Source organism: Rhineura floridana, chromosome 21, assembly GCF_030035675.1.
Source record: "Rhineura floridana isolate rRhiFlo1 chromosome 21, rRhiFlo1.hap2, whole genome shotgun sequence".
Lineage (NCBI taxonomy): Eukaryota > Metazoa > Chordata > Lepidosauria > Squamata > Rhineuridae > Rhineura > Rhineura floridana.
In genome coordinates, this window is record NC_084500.1 from 10,842,625 (window position 1) to 10,861,768 (window position 19,144).

The following is a 19,144-nucleotide window of genomic DNA, read 5'->3' on the forward strand; positions in this document are numbered from 1 at the left end:
AATAGTTCCCAAATATCGACATGCATTCACCAAGGCTAGATTTAACTGTTTAACTTCAGCAATACTAGAAGGGAGATATCAGGGAATAGCATACAACCAACGCATTTGCCCTTGCAACGCAGGTGATTTAGAAACCCTCTTACATGTTTTTTTTGTTTGTCCACTATACTTATCTGAACGCAATAAATACATTATTCCAATTACAAAAAAGTATCCCAGTAAATCTCCTGAGTGGCTGCTAACTTGTCTTTTGAACAGCTCAAACAGGTCCCATACGTGGTCTGCTGCCAAATATGTATATGCAGCCCAACTCAAACGGTCCAAATCTTTTCTATGAAACTTTTGGCACAGTTTTTATATTCTTGTCCTATTTTATGCAGATGTATTTCATTTTACCTACTGTGCTATTCTACATATGTATTTTTGTCATATTTTATGCAGATTCATTACATGTTACTCAATGTATTACATATGTATTTTATTTTTTATTTTTTTTTCTCTATGGGTCTTTGACCGCAATAAATTTGAATTTGGATACTTATTTGGTTTACCAAACGCCTGATCCTTGGCTGGGGAATATACATACCAGAAGGGAGGGCAAGGTAATTACCAAGGCTGAAGAGAAACAGTATCTAATGGTGGCAGCGGTGAAGGGAGGAATAATAACAATTCAAGTATCCAGAGCAACCCAGAGTTGTATGCGTTATCTATAAAGATACAAGGGGGTTGGGAACAGCATAAGCACGCAGTCACAAAAGTAACCAGCTAGAGAGAGACTCAGGCAAAGTCTGTGGGAGACTGGTGACTGGTGGTGCTGCCTAGCAGGGGGATCTAGTGAGATCTGTGCTAGAGCGGAGTGAGAAACCATATAAAGGACGGTCCGGACTGGTGGTATCCCTGGTGGTGCCTAGTGAAAGGCAGTAGCCACAAGCAGGTGGGAACCTGACAGGGAGAACCAGGGAAGGACGTCACATGTGTCTTTTTCACTGTGACTGTGTATAAAATGTTTTTAACTGTAACCGTGTTTTAGAATTTTTTTGGCTGTTTTCAGAATACTTTTCTTTTTTTCAGTTGTTTTTGTTGATCTGTTTGCCGCCCTGGGCTTTTTCAGGAGAAAGGGCAGGATATAAATTCAATAAATAAATGATCAGTAATGCATACCGAAGGGCTGTAGCTCAGTGGTTGAGCATCTGCTTTGCATACAGAAGATCTCCAGTTCAATCCCAGCATCCCCAGTCCTAGGAGGGACTGGGAGAGATTCCCAGTCTGAAACCCTGGACAGACCCTGCCAGTCAGTTTAGACAGTACTGAGTTAGATAGACCATTGGTCTGACTCCGCAAACATTCTAAGTTCTAGAAGCCTCCGAGCCAAGCTGAGCAAGCTGGAATGATTGGTTTTAAACAACAGTATAGACAGCAGATACAACAGAAACCAGGCAAAATGGAGAAATCAAAAGCAGGATGTGGCGTCCTTCCCTGGTTCTCCCTGTCAGGTTCCCACCTGCTTGTGGCTACTGCCTTTCACTAGGCACCACCCACCAGGGATACCACCAGTCCGGACCGTCCTAATTCACTAATAGGCAAAAAACCTTGCTGTTTAAGAACGTACCTATGGCCAACAGATATTTCTACCAAACTTTAAAAAGCAGGGAAATTGGGCCGCTATAGTGAATGCACCAGGGGAGCAGGAGACCTGACCTCCTCTCTGAGATATTGTACTGCCCTACAAATTGGTCAAAATGCAAACACCATTTGGGTTGGTCTTTCACAGTCCAATCCACTTGCTGTGTAGCTTGGAAGAATTTGGTAACGTGCCTCTGGGAGTTGTTAGGAGACCGTTATTCCCCTCACAGAGCTCTAATTCCCAGAATTCTCTGGGAAGAGGGGCTGATTGTTAAACCCCTCTGGGAATTTCAACTCAAACGTCCATGTTGTTGATATTTTGTATTCATTATCAGATAGATTCTGTTGACAAATATATATTTGAGTCTTTTATTTATTGTACACCTTCAGGGATGGGCTGTAGCTCAGTAGCGGAGCATATGATTTGCCTGCAGAAGGCCCCGGGTGCAGTTCTTAGCATCTCCAGGTACAGCTGGCAGAGACTCCCAGTCTGAACCCCTGGGGAGCAGCTGCTGGTCAGTGTAGTTAATACTGAGATGCCCCTATACTCAGTAGAAGGTAATTTCCTATGTTCCTGTGGCTACCAGATCGTTCACGGTAAAAGCTTCCATGTGCTAGAAGCAGGGTTGGCTAACCTGTGAACCTCCAGATGTTGCTGAAGTGCAACTCCCACCATGTTATTGTTAGGCTGGTTAGTTGCTTGTTACACAAAGGCCTCCAAGCAACTTGCTTTTAAAAACAAACGTAATAGTAATACTGACTCATTCATACAAAAGTGCATGCAATTCACTTAAAAATACATATATAAAGGTACCCTCCACAGCAGCCGCAAGCCTCTTTGGCAGCCCACTCTCAGCAAAAACATCACCATCCCAGTCCGTCAAAAGTGTGGGGGTGAGGAGGCGAGTTTTGAACTGGCACCGAGATGTCAGCAAAGGTGCCAGGTGGACCTCACTGGACAGAGCGTTCCACTGATGGAGCCACAGCTGAAAAGGCCCTCTCCCCTTTGCCATCCTCCTTCAAGCCTCACTCCAAGGACCTTAGGCAACCATCCCTAGCCATTGATCATGTCGCTTGGGGCTGATGAGGAAGCAATCAGGACTGTGCATTCTGTGCCCACCACCATCTGGAAATCCACAGGTTAGCCATCCAACTGAAGCAGGTGCAGGAAACCTTTGGGCCCTCCCGACATTGCTGAACTACAGCTCCCATCATCCCTGCCCATTGGCCATGCTTGCCTGGGCTGATGGGAGTTGTAGTTCAGCAACGTCTGGCAGGCCAACAGTTCCCCACGCCCGGACTAGAGCCTGCTTTGTCAGCCACATAAAGTGGACCATTCCCGTCATCTCTGACCCGTTGGCCATATTGGCTGGGGCTGATGGGAGTTGGAGTCTGGCAACTTCTGAAGGGCACCAGGTTGGGAAAAGCTGAGCTAACCATCTGCTCTCTTCTTTCTCCAGGTATCAAGTTGAATATCAAACGCTATGTAAAATAGAAGCGGACCAGAATGAATTCATCGACCAATTCATTTTCCAGAAATAGAGAGAGAATTTAAGACCAGGGAAATTTTGAACCGTTCCAGCTGCCTCATGTTTTGTTTGGGTTTGTTTGTTTGTTTTTTAAAAAAGGGGAGGGGCAATTTTCACATTTTTTTTTAAAGTTGACTGAGATCACACCTCAAGAAGAAGAAAAAAGCTCAGAGCTTCATTTTAAATATTCTTTGGATCTACTTTTCAGGTTGGCAATAAAACATTTCTGAAAGCTATAGGGACAGCAACAACTATTGTATTTTTAAAGTTTTTTTTTCATGTCCAGGCATTTCTAGTCAAAGTTTAAAACTAATTCTTACAATGTTTTTACACAGCTTTTCCCACTGTTCTTGTTTTTTAAAAACTGTAAAATACTTTCAAGGAAATCAGGTAATAAATTGTTTTTCAAAATGCCTCTTTTCAAGTTGCACAGAGTACTTGCTGGTGTGGGCTGGAAACATGATAAGGGCATATGAAATCAGGCATGCCATGGAGAAAGTAGATTAGTACATATGGGTCCTGCTTGTGGGCTTCCCATAGGCATCTGGCTGGCCCAATGTGCATGCATCAAATACCAACATGGTATGTGGCACATTTGCATTTACTCAGCATAGCCCATAGGAAAATGAGTGGTTCCTATTGTAGCAGGGGTAAGGAACATATGGCCCACAGACCAATCTTGGACCACCAAGGGATCCCCCATTTGGGCCACAAAGCCCTTTTCCTCAAACCACACCCACCATCAGCTGATGTCACTTATGGTTAAATCCTGAATTGACTGCGCACACCTGTTCAGCTGATGTGCTGGGGTTAAATCCTGCTCAGTTTGGCAAAACAAACCCCTTCCTTATTCAGGAAGGGGGTTGCATCAGAATCTTTTAAAATGGAGGGCTTTCAAAACAGCCCAGCACTGTTCTTTGAACCTCAAAAAACTGGAGGTTCAAGTAGCCAAGTACTGCACTTTGAAGTGTCAACCATTGGGGCTTCAAAGCACAGCATCAACTGCCATCACAGTGATGTCAGGTGAGTGACAGGAGGGTGGCGCCACCCAAATGTCAGAGTTGGCCTGCTAGGGGTGGGGTTGATGGACCAATTTTTCCTCCACTCCTGTATGATAGGATTACAATCTTGTTCTAATAATCTACATTTCCTTATCCGTTTCCTGCATTTCTTTACTCTTCTGTCATTTTTTATAGTTTGGAAGCTCCTTGGGGCAGAGACTTGTTTTCTCCTATTTTGTAAAACATCATGTACATGGATGGCCCAATAAGGCCCAAGCTTTTACACATGCAACTCTGCTGAGTCAGGCACCTTGGCCTGCAAGCTGGATAGTGCAGACAATGGCTAAATGCTTCAGAAAACAAAGCTACTCTTAACACAAATCTTCCACTCAGATCTTTACAGCGTGTGGGTAAGCAGCGGTAACCTTCCTTCCGGAATTTTTTCCTTGTGTAAAAGGTGCTGGAAACTCCCCGAGAGGAGATGTACCTTCTCGGTACTGATGTTTTTTTAACACAGATAAGGTGAAGTTACCCGTTCTACTAGATCAACCGGCTGCTTTTGACTCTTGAACACGTTTTTCCACTCCCCTTTTAATAGGGCCAAACCCAACCTCCTTCTCATTAAATAGATAGGCTTCAGCAGATGCGTTTGCTTTAATTTATTTTTTTAAATTTAATTAAGCTTATATACCGCCCGACTAGCAACAGCTCTCTGGGCGGTGAACATTAAAAATACAATAAAAATAACACAAAACTGTACACAAAACTGTACAGTCTAAAATCAAAATATAATAATTTACAATTAACAGGAATTAAAATGCCTCAGAGAAGAGAAACGTTTTAACCTGGCGCCGAAAAGATGATAGTGTCGGCGCCAGGCGCACCTCCTCGGGGAGACCATTCCATATTTCGGGGGCCACCACTGAGAAGGCCCTAGATCTTGTCACCACTCTCCGGGCTTCCCTATGAGTCGGAACCCGGAGGAATGCCTTCGTAGTAGACCGTAGTGTACGGGCCGGTTCATATCGGGAGAGGCGTTCCGACAGATATCGTGGTCCCGCGCCGTATAAGGCTTTATAGGTAAGTACCAACACTTTGAATCTGGCCCGGAAGCATATTGGAAGCCAGTGCAAACGGGCTAGCACAGGTGTTATATGCTCAGACCGCTTAGTTCTTGTTAGCAGTCTGGCTGCCGCATTTTGCACTAGCTGTAGCTTCCGAATCGTCTTCAAAGGTAGCCCTACGTAAAGCGCATTGCAGTAGTCCAGATGCGAGGTTACCATAGCATGTACCACTGATGACACAGCCCCCCACACAAAAGTATTTTATTGACCAAGTTTGCAAGCTCCGCAGGCCAAGGCGTGTTCCTTCTTCCCTACGGAGGAACTCCCAACCAGGTCAGTTCTTTTTCTTCTTCTCCACCTGGTGATACTGGCGGCTGAAGAGCATCACACAGAGAATGAGGCAAGGGATCACAAGATACGGGCTGTATACGGCGAAGAGGGTCACGCGTTCCTGCACCGTCTGAGGGCTAGGGTACTTGCAGCTCAAGAAATCATTGAGCAGGATGTAAGCCAGGATGGGAAGCAGCGTCGTAATTACATGTGTTGCGTAAATGATGGCCGGGATCCGGATCCATTTGCAGTTCCCTGGGTGAAAAAAAGGGACACAAACAAAAAATGGAAATGCTCTTCAAATCTCTGCACTCCATGTTTCCTAATGTGTACGGTCACGCCAGTCAACCAGATTTGAGAGGGCTGGGAATGCCTGAAACCTCTGGAAACCACTGCCAGGGTAGACCGAACAGAGCTAGATGACTGGCTGCCTCAGTGGAAGGCTGAGTAAATTCCGATGTTCCTAACCTGAGCGCAACAGCACTGCCCCTTCGCAAGGTCTCCCCCATGCCTCCCCATCGGCACACACCAACCTTTCCAGAACGCATAAGCTGCAACAGGGAAGAAGGGCAGCTGTAAGAAGGCTTCACAGAACATGAATGGCGTGAACCAGGAAGGTGGTTCCAACATTATGGGGTCCTTAAACTTAGTCACATACCAGGTTCGGAATTCTGTCAGCTTGAGAGAGAGAGAGAGAGAGAGAGAGAGAGAAGGATTAACTGCAGCTACAGATAAAACCTTTGTCACTTATTATGACCATTATTAGTATGTCATCCGTGCACATGGCTCTTTAAAGAGGAACATAAGCAGCAGTGTAGTGGCAAATTTGGGCGTGCAGGTTCCCTTCAGCCACACACACACACTTTTTTGGCTGATAGGTTGAGAATGAGATCCTTGTTAATGCCTTCTCCCACAACAACAGACATCCCTAGGAGCTAATAAGCATGAAATGAGAGACTGTTAGCTACGGAAAAGAGTCTTCTCAGTGGCTGACTCGCCTCCTTTCACTTTCATTGGCTCCAATCAACAGGAAAAGACAAGGAAGCATGTTAGAAGACTCTTCTCAGTGGCCAACAATCCCCTTTCATGCTTATTAGCTCCTCCAGCTTGTAGGATGCTGAAGACATAGGGACCTGCTGGGACCCTGACCCCAAAAATATAAGGGGTCTAAGACCTCCTGGGACCCTGGATGACTACACCCCTGGACATAAGCAAAAATCACAGGAAAAAAGCTATATAACAGCAGTTAAACATGAAATCCAGGTGATACAGGACTGGTCCAGCCATAACAATCTTGACCTAATAAACCACAGTTTCTTAGACTGGGCATGGTGCTTGCGTGCTCCTTTTGTTGTTAAACCACAGTTTCCTGTTATATTTCAACCAGAAGACTGTTAACATTGGGTTACAACTTGGGATATGAAACCAGGATTCGATTGGCCTCAGCCCCACTGCCCAACTTGCAACAGGGAAACATTACCCACCCTAGTGCAGATTGGGAAACTGTGGTTTAATCTTGAGGCTACAATCCAATGGTGCAAGGATTAAATTAACTGTCTTGTATACAAGAGTGGGAAGCACTTTGGGCCGTGCTTTCCTTGAAGAGGATTTAACCCTTTCCAGAATGTTGCACTCCTCTGCTGACCGAGAACACCCCCTTCTTTCTCCCAGCTGACCCCCATTTCAGAAAAGGCACATTATGGGTCACCTAAGCAGACATAAGAATGTACAAAGAGCCCTGCTGAATCAGGCCAGGGCCCATCTAGTCCAACCTGTACTCACAGTGGCCAACCAGAGCCCAAAGGGAGCAACACCCTTGTGATTCCCAACAACAATGGCGCTTGACCACTACTGCAGGGGTGACAGAGAGAGGTCGCCACTTTGGGGACCCTCCTTCCTGTGAGCCTTGCAGAAGAGTCCCCTCAATAGTCATATTCACAGCAAGCTATTAGTTGCTGCACAATCTCAGAGATCTTTTTTTTTTGTAAACACTTTATTTGTTTTCTCTGCAGGTATCAATTTTTCATGTCACAACAAGATTTTTTGTACGTTACATGCTGATACCAAGTCAAACAAACATGAACCAAATATAACAAAAAATAACCAAGGAAACTGAAAATTCCAAGATATATGTCTGAGACCAGGTTTGGTGTGATGCCCATCTGGCGAGGAAGTGATTCAACATGACTCATCCTACAATAATTTCCAAATCTACACACATCTCCAAATCTGCCAGGCCTCCACTGATGGATGATGGGCAAATGAGTTCACAAAGGTGTATTCAATAAATGCATGCCAAACAATATAGGAGGAGTCTGGTGTTTGTTGTCCTAGTCTTAGCTTATGACAATATTCCACAAGGAGTTATACCAATGTTCAATTTAAAGATTTGTTGTTGATTGCCATTGAGATGCAATTGTCAGCTTTGCTGCCAAGGCCATATAGGTGATGAGTTCTTTAGACAGCAATTTAGTATGTACATCATCAAAAATGTTTAGTAGCAATAATTTTGGAGAGAATGAAAAATGCTCCCAGGAAATTGTTAACATTTCATTATAAATCAACACCCAAAAGTTTCGTACCTGATCACATTCCCGCCATAAGTGACAGTAGGTTCCGGTTTTCTTATATCCCCTCCAGCAAAGCGGAGAGGCAGTTGAAAACATACGAGAAATTTGGACCGGTGTGCAATACCAACGATATACCAGTTTTAATGAATGTTCTCTTACATAACTACAAACGGATTTAAATGGGCTTTTCTCCCACAACTTGTTCCAGTCACTAGGTTGTATTTCGGACCCCAAATCTGATTCCCATTGATTTTTCAAAAAAGAGGGTAGATTTTAGAGATGTATCAAGTAATATTGAGTCTATTTTAGCAACTAAGCCTTTATCACCCTTGCACATACCGTGAAGTAATTGTTCAAATTGTGTAATTTGTCTTGTTGCCTGTTGCGTAATATAATTTAAAATCTCAGAAATCTTTCAGCAGTCAAGCCCCAAGCAGCCAGAGCAAGGAGTTCTGGCACATTGACCTGACGGTCAAATCTACAGGCTTGCTGTAAATATTCCACGTGGCTCTATTATCCACCAGAACTGGGGGGAGGAAACACAGACAAAGGAAGTTTTCTCCATGTTTTAAAAATATGCTGCCATATACAGAGTCAGACGGTCCATCTAACTGAGTACTGTCTACTCTGACTGGTAGCAGCTCCCCTGGATTCCTCTCCAAGCTCTAACTGGAGGCACCTGGGACTGAACCTTCTGAATTCAAAGCAGATGTCCTGTAGCTCTGTGCTAGAATCTGAGACACATTTAAAGCCCATTCTCCCCTGCCCCCCCAAAAAAGAATCCTGGGAGTTGTAGCTACCCCCTCACAGAGCTACATTTCCCAGCACCCCTTCACAAACTACAGCTCCTAGGATTTTTGTGTGCGTGTGTACAAGGGAGCGCACGCAAATGTGCTTTAAATGTATGGTGCGTGCGCAGATCTCTGAAATCTTAAAAACCACGCAGGAAAATAGCACCATCTAGACAGACAAGGAAGGGTGCTGGCTTGTGCAGCTGCGGCAAGCTGAGCCAGCCCTAGCCAGCTGGGGAGGACTAGCCTCAGAGGGAGGCAATGGGAACCGTTTACCATGAAATCCCTATTCATAGGGTCGCCCTAAGTCGGGATCGACTTGAAGGCAGTCCATGTCCATTTTCAGACCAGATCCTAAGCATGTCTCTCCCGGGAGTTGAGTCCTCTCACCCCGGGTTCAACAGAGCTCGTTTCCCCTCAGGTAAGAGAGCGTCCACAGCCCCCCACGTTAGCATCGGGCTACTTACACTGGGGGGGTAAAACAGCGGCCCCAGGAGCAGTTGCATGTCTAGCAAGACAGTGACCGGAATGCGCGTGAGAAAATAGAAAGCAAAGATCCATTCCAGCAGGCGAGTCACGTTGGCCATCGCCAGCTCTTCCTCTCTCTCGCCCTCTCTGCCAATCGATTCGCTTTCCTGCAGCTTTTTTTATCTAGGAAGAGGCCCCATTTCGGCAGCACCATCTATTGGCTCTTTCCCAGTTTGACCCCACCCTCGCCGAGGTGTTGCCAAATGTCGTTGAACAATGCCCCAACGACCAAGAGAAAAATGCCGTCCCGGGCTCCTGCTGGGAGGAAGGGCGGGATATAAATGAAATCATCAAAAAATAAATAAATAAAATGGCTGGGGATCTTTGTGGACTCAGTGATGTTTCTGCCCCTTGTAGCACTGGTAAGGCACTGTGCGCTCCATGCTGCATGGCTTTTAGTGGCATTACTCTTCCTTTGTTTCTGATCTATTGTATTTTATTAATTTGAACGCCATCAAATTCAAATGGTGATACAACAACATGCGATATAAAAGAATAAAAACACAATCAACATATCGAGCAGATTTTATCCATATATTCTGGGAATGCCCTTGGATCCGGGGTTTTTTTCTTTTAAAGAAATCCATAATATTATCACGAAAAAGTAGGAATACTGTATGAGCCTAAGACTTGGGGTTCGTAAAAAAACACAATCCCGGGAAAAAGTGTTAGAGGTGGCTATCAATTTATTAACAGTCGCAAAAATCACTAACAAAAAAAAAAGAGGAATGCATCATTTTTACTAGGTTGAATTGAGAAACTATAGGGTATTGTAACAATTATAAAACTAACTTACTTTAAAAGAGCAAGTATAAATCAGCCACATAGATTTATGGAAAAACAGGAGATGTTCCTTATATTTTGAAATGACAGGTATCAAGCCAATGTACCACCATATGTAATAATAATAATATTAAATGTGATGGATGTGTCATCTCCCATCCTCAACCACAAATCCACAGAGATGAAACACCGGAATGACGCTTGCGGTCCACAGTTTGGGAACTCCTGAACTATGCATTTGCCAAGGAGGGACTCAGGAAATAGCAGAGAGCTGTGAGTTTTGCTCTTGCCCAAAAGGAGCATTTCAAAAGAGTGGGTAGCCAAACTGAAAATGATTCATGTGGATCTGGATGCAGATAATGGTTTCCTGTCCCACTTCAGGTGTTTACTTAGCAATGCTCTGAACAGTCACTGTGCTTCCTTTGTACACCTTTAAGCTTTAATTGAATTTCCACAGAAGTGTGTTGTGATGTTCTTGCTTGTAGGGTAAATATGGTAAGTGCTGTTTATATAGAAGACATATGGTAAGTGGAGTGAAAAAGGAGGGGGGAGTACACGAGCAGTAGAATGCTGGGTGATTGGCTGAGCGTTTGAGTGGCTGGGAGTATAAATGGAAGAATGACAGTTGAATCTGGGTGGATGTTGGGAGTGTGGAGAAAGAGGTGTTTGAGGGTGGAGATCAGGAGCGTGGAGAAAGAGGGAGTTGGAGTTCTGATTAATAATAAGTCAAGTACAAAACAGGAATTTATTTATTTATTTATTTATTTCATTAAACTTATAGACTGCCCCATAGCCGAAGCTCTCTGGGCGGTTCACAAGACAAGAAACATCAAAAATACAATAAACAAGTGACAATATAAAACACATTAAAAGTTTAAAATGTTAAAAATTAAACAATGTCAGCGCATACTAAACATATTAAAAAGCCTGGGTGAAGAGAAAAGTTTTAACCTGGCGCCGAAAAGATAGCAGCGTTGGCGCCAGGTGTATCTCCTCTGGGAGATCGTTCCACAGTTCGGGGGCCACCATAGAAAAAGCCCTTTTCCGCGTTGCCGCCCTCCGAGCTTCCCTATGAGTAGGAACTCGGAGGAGGGTCTTTGATGATAAGCGTAGTGTACAGGCAGGTTCGTAGCGGGGGAGGCGTTCCAACAGGTATTGTGGTCCTGTGCCGTATAGGGCTTTGTAGGTCAAAACCAGCACTTTGAACCAGGCCCGGAAACAAATAGGCAGCCAGTGCAGGCGGGCCAGAATCAGTGTTACATGGTCGAACCGTCTGGTCCCCGTTAGCAGTCTGGCCGCTGCATTCTGCACAAGCTGCAATTTCCGAACCGTCTTCATAGGCAGCCCCACGTAGGAATAGATGCAACCATACGCTTGTGAAACATTCTAAAACTAATCTTGTTATTTCTGATATTTATTATTTATTATTATTTATTATTATTATTATTTAGTTGCATTTCTAAACCGCCCTATAGCTAGCAGCTCCCAGGGCGGTGTACAACATGATAAAACCACAATATTTAAAATATAGCAAGTGTGTATTGCGCAGACAATATAAACATTATATAAACAAAGTGAAAGAAAACTAAAAAAAATAAGATTAAAAGCTTAAATACTTTAAAATGCCTGGGTGAAGAGGTGGGTTTTTACCTGGCGCCGAAAAGATGACAGAGAAGGCGCCAGGCGTATCTCATCTGGGAGGGCATTCCATAATTCGGGGGCCACCACCGAAAAGGCCCTAGATCTTGTTACTGTTCTCCGGGCCTCTGTATGGGTTGGGACCCGGAGAAGGGCCTTAGACGTCGAGCGGAGTGAACGGGTAGGAACATAGCGGGAGAGGCGTTCCATCGGATATTGCGGTCCAGTGCCGTTAAGGGCTTTATAGGTAAGGACCAACACTTTGAATCTGGCCCGGAAACATATTGGAAGCCAGTGCAGTTGGGCCAGAATAGGTGTTATGTGGTCGAATTTCTTCGTCCCAGTAAGAACTCTGGCCGCAGCATTCTGCACTAGCTGAAGTTTCCGAATCGTTTTCAAAGGTAACCCTACGTAGAGAGCATTACAGTAATCCAATCTAGAGGTTACCAGAGCGTGAATAACTGAGGCTAGGTTCTCCCTGTCCAGATAGGGTCGTAGTTGGGCTACCTGCCGAAGCTGGTAGAACGCATTTCGTGCCACCGAGGCTACCTGGGCCTCAAGTGACAGAAGCGGATCTAATAAGATCCCCAATCTACGGACCTGTTCCTTTAGGGGGAGTGTAACCCCATCTAGGACAGGTCTGACATCAACCATCTGAGCAGAGGGCCCCCCAGCTAGCAGCATCTCAGTCTTGTCAGGATTGAGCTTCAGTTTGTTTGCTCTCATCCAGTCCATTATCGCGGCCAGGCAGCGGTTCAGTACAGCAACAGCCTCACCTGAAGAAGATGAAAAGGAGAAATAGAGCTGCGTATCATCAGCATATTGCTGGAAACGCACTCCATAACTCCTGATGACCTCACCCAGCAGCTTCATATAGATATTAAAAAGCATGGGGGACAGAACTGAGCCCTGCGGGACCCCATACTGGAGTACCCAGGGACTCGAGTAGTGTTCCCCAAGCATCACCTTCTGGAGACGATTCTCAAGATAAGAGCACAGCTACCGCCAACCAGAGGTCATCATACAGGGCGACCAAGGCTGTTTCTGTACCAAACCCCGGCCGAAAGCCGGATTGAAATGGATCCAGATAATCAGTTTCGTCCAAGAGGGCCTGGAGTTGGCGAGCGACCACGCGCTCTAGAACCTTGCCCAGAAATAGAACATTTGCTACCGGCCTATAGTTGTTAAAGTTATCAGGGTCCAAGGAGGACTTTTTTAGGAGTGGTCGCACTACCGCCTGTTTCAGGCAAGGTGGGACCACTCCCTCTCGTAACGAGGCATTAATTACCTCCTTGGCTCAGCCAGCCGTTCCATTTCTGCTAGCTTTTATTAGCCACGAGGGGCAAGGGTCCAGAGCGGAAGTAGTCGCCCGTATCTGTCCAAGCACCTTGTCCACATCCTCGAGCTGTACCAACTGAAACTCATCCAATAAAACAGGACAAGACTGTGTTCTGGACACCTCATTAGATTCAACTGTTACAATATTGGAGTCAAGGTCCCGACGGATGTTTATGATCTTGTCTTGGAAGTGCCTCGCAAACTCATTACAGCGGGCTATTGATGGTAATATTGTGTCCGGAGAACCAGAGTGTAAAAGTCTCCGGACAACCTTATAAAGTTCCGCTGGGCGGTTACAAGATGACTGAATGGAGGTAGCAAAGTATTGCTTCTTCGCCATCCTCACCGCCTTCACATAGCATTTCGTGGAGGCCTTCACAAGTGCATAATTACAGCCGTCGGGAGTTCATCTCCATATACCCTCCAACCGTCTCCTTTCTTGCTTCATCACTCTTAGCTCCTCGGTAAACCAAGGGGCCAATTGAGCTCTGCAATGGAGAGGGCGCACCGGGGCGATTGTGTCAACTGCCCGGGTCATTTCCGTATTCCACAGAGTGACCAGGGTTTCGACAGGATCGTCAGTTTTATCAGCCGGAAAATCCCCCAGAGCCCTCTGAAATCCTTCAGGATTCATTAGTCTCCAGGGACGGACCATCTTAATTGGTCCTCCACCCTTGCAGAGGGGAGAAGACGATGTGAGTCTAAATCTCAAGAGGCGATGATCTGTCCATGACAAAGGAATAGATGTAAGATTCCTCACTCCCAGATCACCTTCCCCCATTCCAGTGGCAAAAATCAAGTCTAGAGTATGTCCTGACACATGCGTCGGGCCAGCAACAAATTGAGACAGCCCCATGGCTGTCATGGAGGTCATGAAGTCCTGAGCCGCTCCAGAGGCGGCCTCGGCATGGATGTTGAGATCCCCCAATACCAAAAGTTTGGGAGATCGCAACACCAAGTCCGAGACCACCTCTGTCAGCTCAGTTAGGGAAGCTGTTGGGCAGCAGGGCGGACGGTACAACAACAGTATTCCCAGTCTGTCTCGCTGGCCCAAGGTAATGTGCAGACACTCCAGGCCATTAGCCACTTGGATGGGGTGCCTAACAAGAGAGATGGAACTTCTATAGACCACAGCAATTCCCCCTCCCCGACTCTCGGATCTACCCAGATGCTGAACCGAATACCCAGGTGGGCACAACTGGGAGAGATTAATACCTCCCAGATCGCTCACCCAGGTTTCGGTAATGCATGCCAGATCAGCCACCTCATCCATGATTAAATTAATAAATACTTATTTGGCAGGACTTCCGGTGAGACTTCTCTTCCGGTAAGACACGCTTTTGTGTACGCTCAACGCTTGGTTCTTAATGTCCTGCAATTAGCCTTTGCTCTCAGGAATTTAACACTTCTGAGTATGTGATTACAAGCCTCTACAGCACTAAAACACATACACTCGGAATTTTGTTAATTAAAAGTTTATTAAAGTCAGCAACAATCCGAAGGAGTGGAAAGACTATTAACCTCTGGCTGCAGCCACAGCCATTAATTATCTCACCAGACAAACTGTAACGCCAGGCACAAAGGTCTTGCCTCAGCACTATAATAAATCTACCAATTACAGTCTCACTCGGGCCAACTTTTCTATAAACCTTACAAACTCTCCAAGCTCTGTATGTAAATGGCCTTATCAAGGAGACACCACCAGGAGTGGGGAACAGATATGGAGGAGGATATTTTGACTAACAAATCTCAAGTCAAAATTACGAAATATTTCCCATATAGTCATAGCACGTCGCACTCTTTATCACACCCTCGAACTGTGCAAGAAACAAATCCTATATCGTCGGTGTCACATGAATGGACTTTAGAGCAACCCTTCTCAGTAAAAGCATATGCTGCCAATACAGCTGCTAAAACCTTGGCTGAGGAGTTGCTAGACACTGGCTTCAATTGCACTACAAATTCAGTGAATGATGGACCTCCCTCCGAGGTGATCACTATTGACTCATATCATGAATCTCAGAGACAACCTCCATGTTCACCTGAGAGGAATACAGAGGCACTCCACTTAACGTCTACATCGTTCTCCCCGTACAAGACTTCTGGCTCTGGCTGGCAAGCCCTCCTGTATGAAGAACTGAGCCTAGTCAAAGTGTACATCGCAGAAACAAATAATTTACTCACCACACTGGTGAAAACACTCGGGCCTTACCTCTCCCAGAGTACGTCGGAACATGGAACTTTAGCAACCTCGCCACTTACCAGTGTACAACAGGAACGGAAAGCTGGAGGAGCTGGTAAAAACAACAATAAGCCCTCAAAGAAATTTTCATCAGGAGCTGGAAGGCAGAAACAAACAAGCAAATCCAAGAAATCAAAGAATATTAAAAACACCAAACCTACCCCTGAAAGAAAAATGAACTTTAAGCTGCTATTTAAGCTCCTCGATACTCAGACCCCGAACTACATCCCCAGGGAACAATCCCAGATTAAATCTAACAACATCTGCTCACAAAAGAATGGCACCTCTTCAAAACAAGGGGGCAAATCTTTAGAGACAACTTCCAAAATAAGGCTGGAGAACCAAACGTTTTGCCACCGACGCCACAATTGAATACAAGGACAACTTTTAGCAATACCCAACTGTGGAATCCTGTACTCCAACTGGATAAATTGGTAGTGTCATACAATCGGAGGGCTCCGGGACACTGACCCTCTTTTCCAAGCATCCCATTTCTGGATAACTGCTTTGCTCAATTTTTGCACCCTCTATATCGCATGAACTATATCAAGTCCATGGTTAATGTGTCCTTTAAATCCGACCATTGGTGCTTGATTCTCACCCTGCACTCTTCAGATATCGCTAACCAGATTTACTGCATAAGGGAAAACCTCCAGACCAGGGGCTTAATAATACAGAGTTACTATGTAAACTCTGCTCCTCCTACAACATTAGTGACCTATAATTCTCAATCACCCGACGTGACCCTCTCCGAGACAGGGATGACATCAACTTATGATAGCACAGGGTCCTCCTTACAGCCAAGTCCTTTAATGCCAACTCGCTCTTCTGATCTTCCTAGCCGGATCCAAACTCTGTCAACCCTAATGTATGAATTGGAGCCGGAGGAGCTCCAACTTACGGAATTATATTCCCAATTATCGGATACAGAGCGAGCGATGATCATCAACAAGCTACACCACCTAACTCAACGATTAGTGGATTTGAACCCTAATATGAGCCCACTGGAAAAAAACTCCTATTCTTCCCCACTGGATACCGACATTCCTCCAGCCAAGCCAAGCCATACGATAAATAATTACACATTTCCCGTTAAGACTTCGGGCACAATATTTGTGGATTTCACAGGTTCCTTAAACCGAATAGAGGAATTACACTGACATCCTCCCCCTATAACAACCACTGAACACGAATCTATAACAGCCCCTTCTTTAACAGCCTCCTGTTCCAGCCGAAAAGCACTGTCGTCCAACTCTCCCTTACAGTTACTATCATGGAATATAGCAGGATGGAGTGCCAAACAAAACAATTTAGAATTGATTACCTACCTGAATCAATATGACATAATTTTCCTCCAGGAGACTTGGAACACCCACAATCTATTCCTGAATGGCTATACCTCTATCGACCTACCAGCAGTGTCATCTTCGGGCAAAAGCAAAGGTACAGCCAAAGGAGGTATGGCAATTCTAATCTCCACTTCATTGACTGCGCATCTTAGAAACATCCACCCATGTAATAATGTTGCCATGGCTGTCTTGTTGTCGTTTCATACTCTATCCCTTCTCTTAATTAATGTTTATATCCCCCCTTCCCTGACAAGAGTACACACTGATCAAATATGGGATGATTTAGATTCTTATATAACAAGAGTTGGAGGCCTGGTACCCCAAAGCCTTATTAATTATTATGGGAGACTTTAATGCCAGGATTGGTCCCAATAATGATACTCTCATGGCATCGAATCTCTGGGGGGGTGAGGATAACGAACATTATGTCTATCCATTCAACAGGACCTCGAAGGATCCCAAGGTTAACTACCCGGGAATTTGCCTAACCCGCCTAACTGGAAGTCGGAACCTCATTATCCTCAATGGACTAAAACCTTTGGATATATGTGCTGAATACACCTATATTTCCAACAGAGGAAGCAGTGTAATAGATTACGCAATAATTTCCCACCAGTTACTGAACGCAATAGTCAATTTCTCTGTGGGTATGAGACAAGACAGTGACCACCTACCCTTAATCCTCTTAGTCCAACTAACAGAGAAGAGCCAATTAGATGTGGAGTACAACCTGGTAGCCAACTTAGCGCACCACACATACAGGAGATCTATCTGGTCTCCTCAAACAGCTTCTAGGATAGAAACTTTTATCTCCTCCTCTTCAGCCCTGGCTATCCAAGAACATCTAGGGAATTGCCCCATTCTTTCAACGGCCCTAAACCTCTATGACTCCCTGACAGCGATTTTAAACTCTTTCCTAGTTTCCAACATTCATACCACTAGGTCAAATTCAAGAGTAGGTCTCCCAAGATGGTTCGACAAAGAATGTACAACCGCCAAGAGGAAATTAAGACAGTCATATTTACAATACCGACAGCATAATGTCAGCATTCTCCCTTCTGAGTATTACATCATTAAAAGAGAATATAAGTCCTTAATAGCCACCAAAAAGAGGCAAGCACAGCACGAGGGCTGGAAGTCCCTAATACATGCAGCCAAGACCAAAAACACCAAAAGATTCTGGTCTCTTGTTTCTGGGACCTTGAGGTCCACCAACTACGCTCCATGTAATATCCCCTTTTACATATGGGAACAATATTTCACAGATACGCAAGTAGGTACGTCCCACAATCCCCCTAAGTATCCCTTCTCCTTTGACTTTGAAAATCTTCCAGCATGGCCACCTGTTACCCAGAAAGAAATAACAGATTTAATCGGGGGCTTAAAATCTACGAAGGCCCCGGGCCCTGACAATATACCCCCGGAACTCTTGAAGCGTCACCAAGACTGGTGGGCCCCCATACTGGCTAACTTATTTACTCTTATAAATAACACGGGCCATTTTCCTGAGGCCTGGCGCGAAGCTATAGTTATTCCTATCTACAAAAAAGGCCCGAGAGATGATCCCACTAACTATAGACCAATTAGCCTTCTCTCGGTAATAGGGAAACTTTATGCCAGCTACCTGAAAGAAAAACTAGTCACATGGATAGAGGAGGATAATATCTTGGGATGGGAACAGGCAGGATTTAGGAGGGGAAGATCTGTCCTAGATCACTGTATACTTTTAAATCACCTGGCAGAAAAGTACAGGAACCGAGCGGGGAATGGCCTATACTGTCATGGCGCCGTCAGAGGACTCCGCAGATGAGGACGACTCGGGAGTAACAGCAGCAGACCCAGGAGCAGCAGGAGACACGGAGGAGCCTCCTGAGAATCCAGCTCCTTCTGCCCCTCAGCTGCAGAGCACCCCAGGGACAGCAGAGGCCCTGCAGCCAGACACAGACAGTGAACAGGATACTCCCCCCTCACCTGCAGAACGTAGACAGCAGAAGGTCAGGCAGAAGAGAGGCAGGCCTGTCTCCTTCAGGCCCAAACGCTGAGGGCTCACACCTGCTGTCCATCCTGCTCTTTATAAGGCACACCTTGGCTGCAGCCTGTTGCTGACTGCAACGTCAGGCGTGGCTTTGTGTAGACCTAGTTTCCCTGCAGCATCTCTTTGACTGACCTCCTTGGCAATTGATCCCAGACCTCCACTGACCTCGCTTCTGGACTTCTGACTCGGCAAGTACGCTTCGGATAGGCCTGGCAGATTTACAACCCGACTGCTGGCTAAGGACTTTCCTTCCCTGCCAAAGACCCAGGAATTTCCAGCCCCCCCTGACATTGCTGATGCAGTGTAGAGCTGACAGTTTGCAG

At 45.4% G+C, this 19,144-nt stretch overlaps 1 protein-coding gene across 1 annotated transcript; it reads right to left on the bottom strand.

Moving 5' to 3' along the window:
• Window positions 1–5,462: 5,462 nt before the first annotated feature.
• Window positions 5,463–9,681, bottom strand: LOC133374357 (sigma intracellular receptor 2-like). Its single transcript, XM_061605150.1, has 3 exons — window positions 9,376–9,681; window positions 6,081–6,225; window positions 5,463–5,802 (listed from the first exon to the last, which is right to left on the bottom strand). The coding sequence occupies exons 1-3, from the start codon at window positions 9,493–9,495 to the stop codon at window positions 5,552–5,554; spliced, it is 516 nt and encodes a 171-aa protein (XP_061461134.1). The 5' UTR covers window positions 9,496–9,681; the 3' UTR covers window positions 5,463–5,551.
• Between the last annotated feature and the right edge of the window lie 9,463 nt (window positions 9,682–19,144).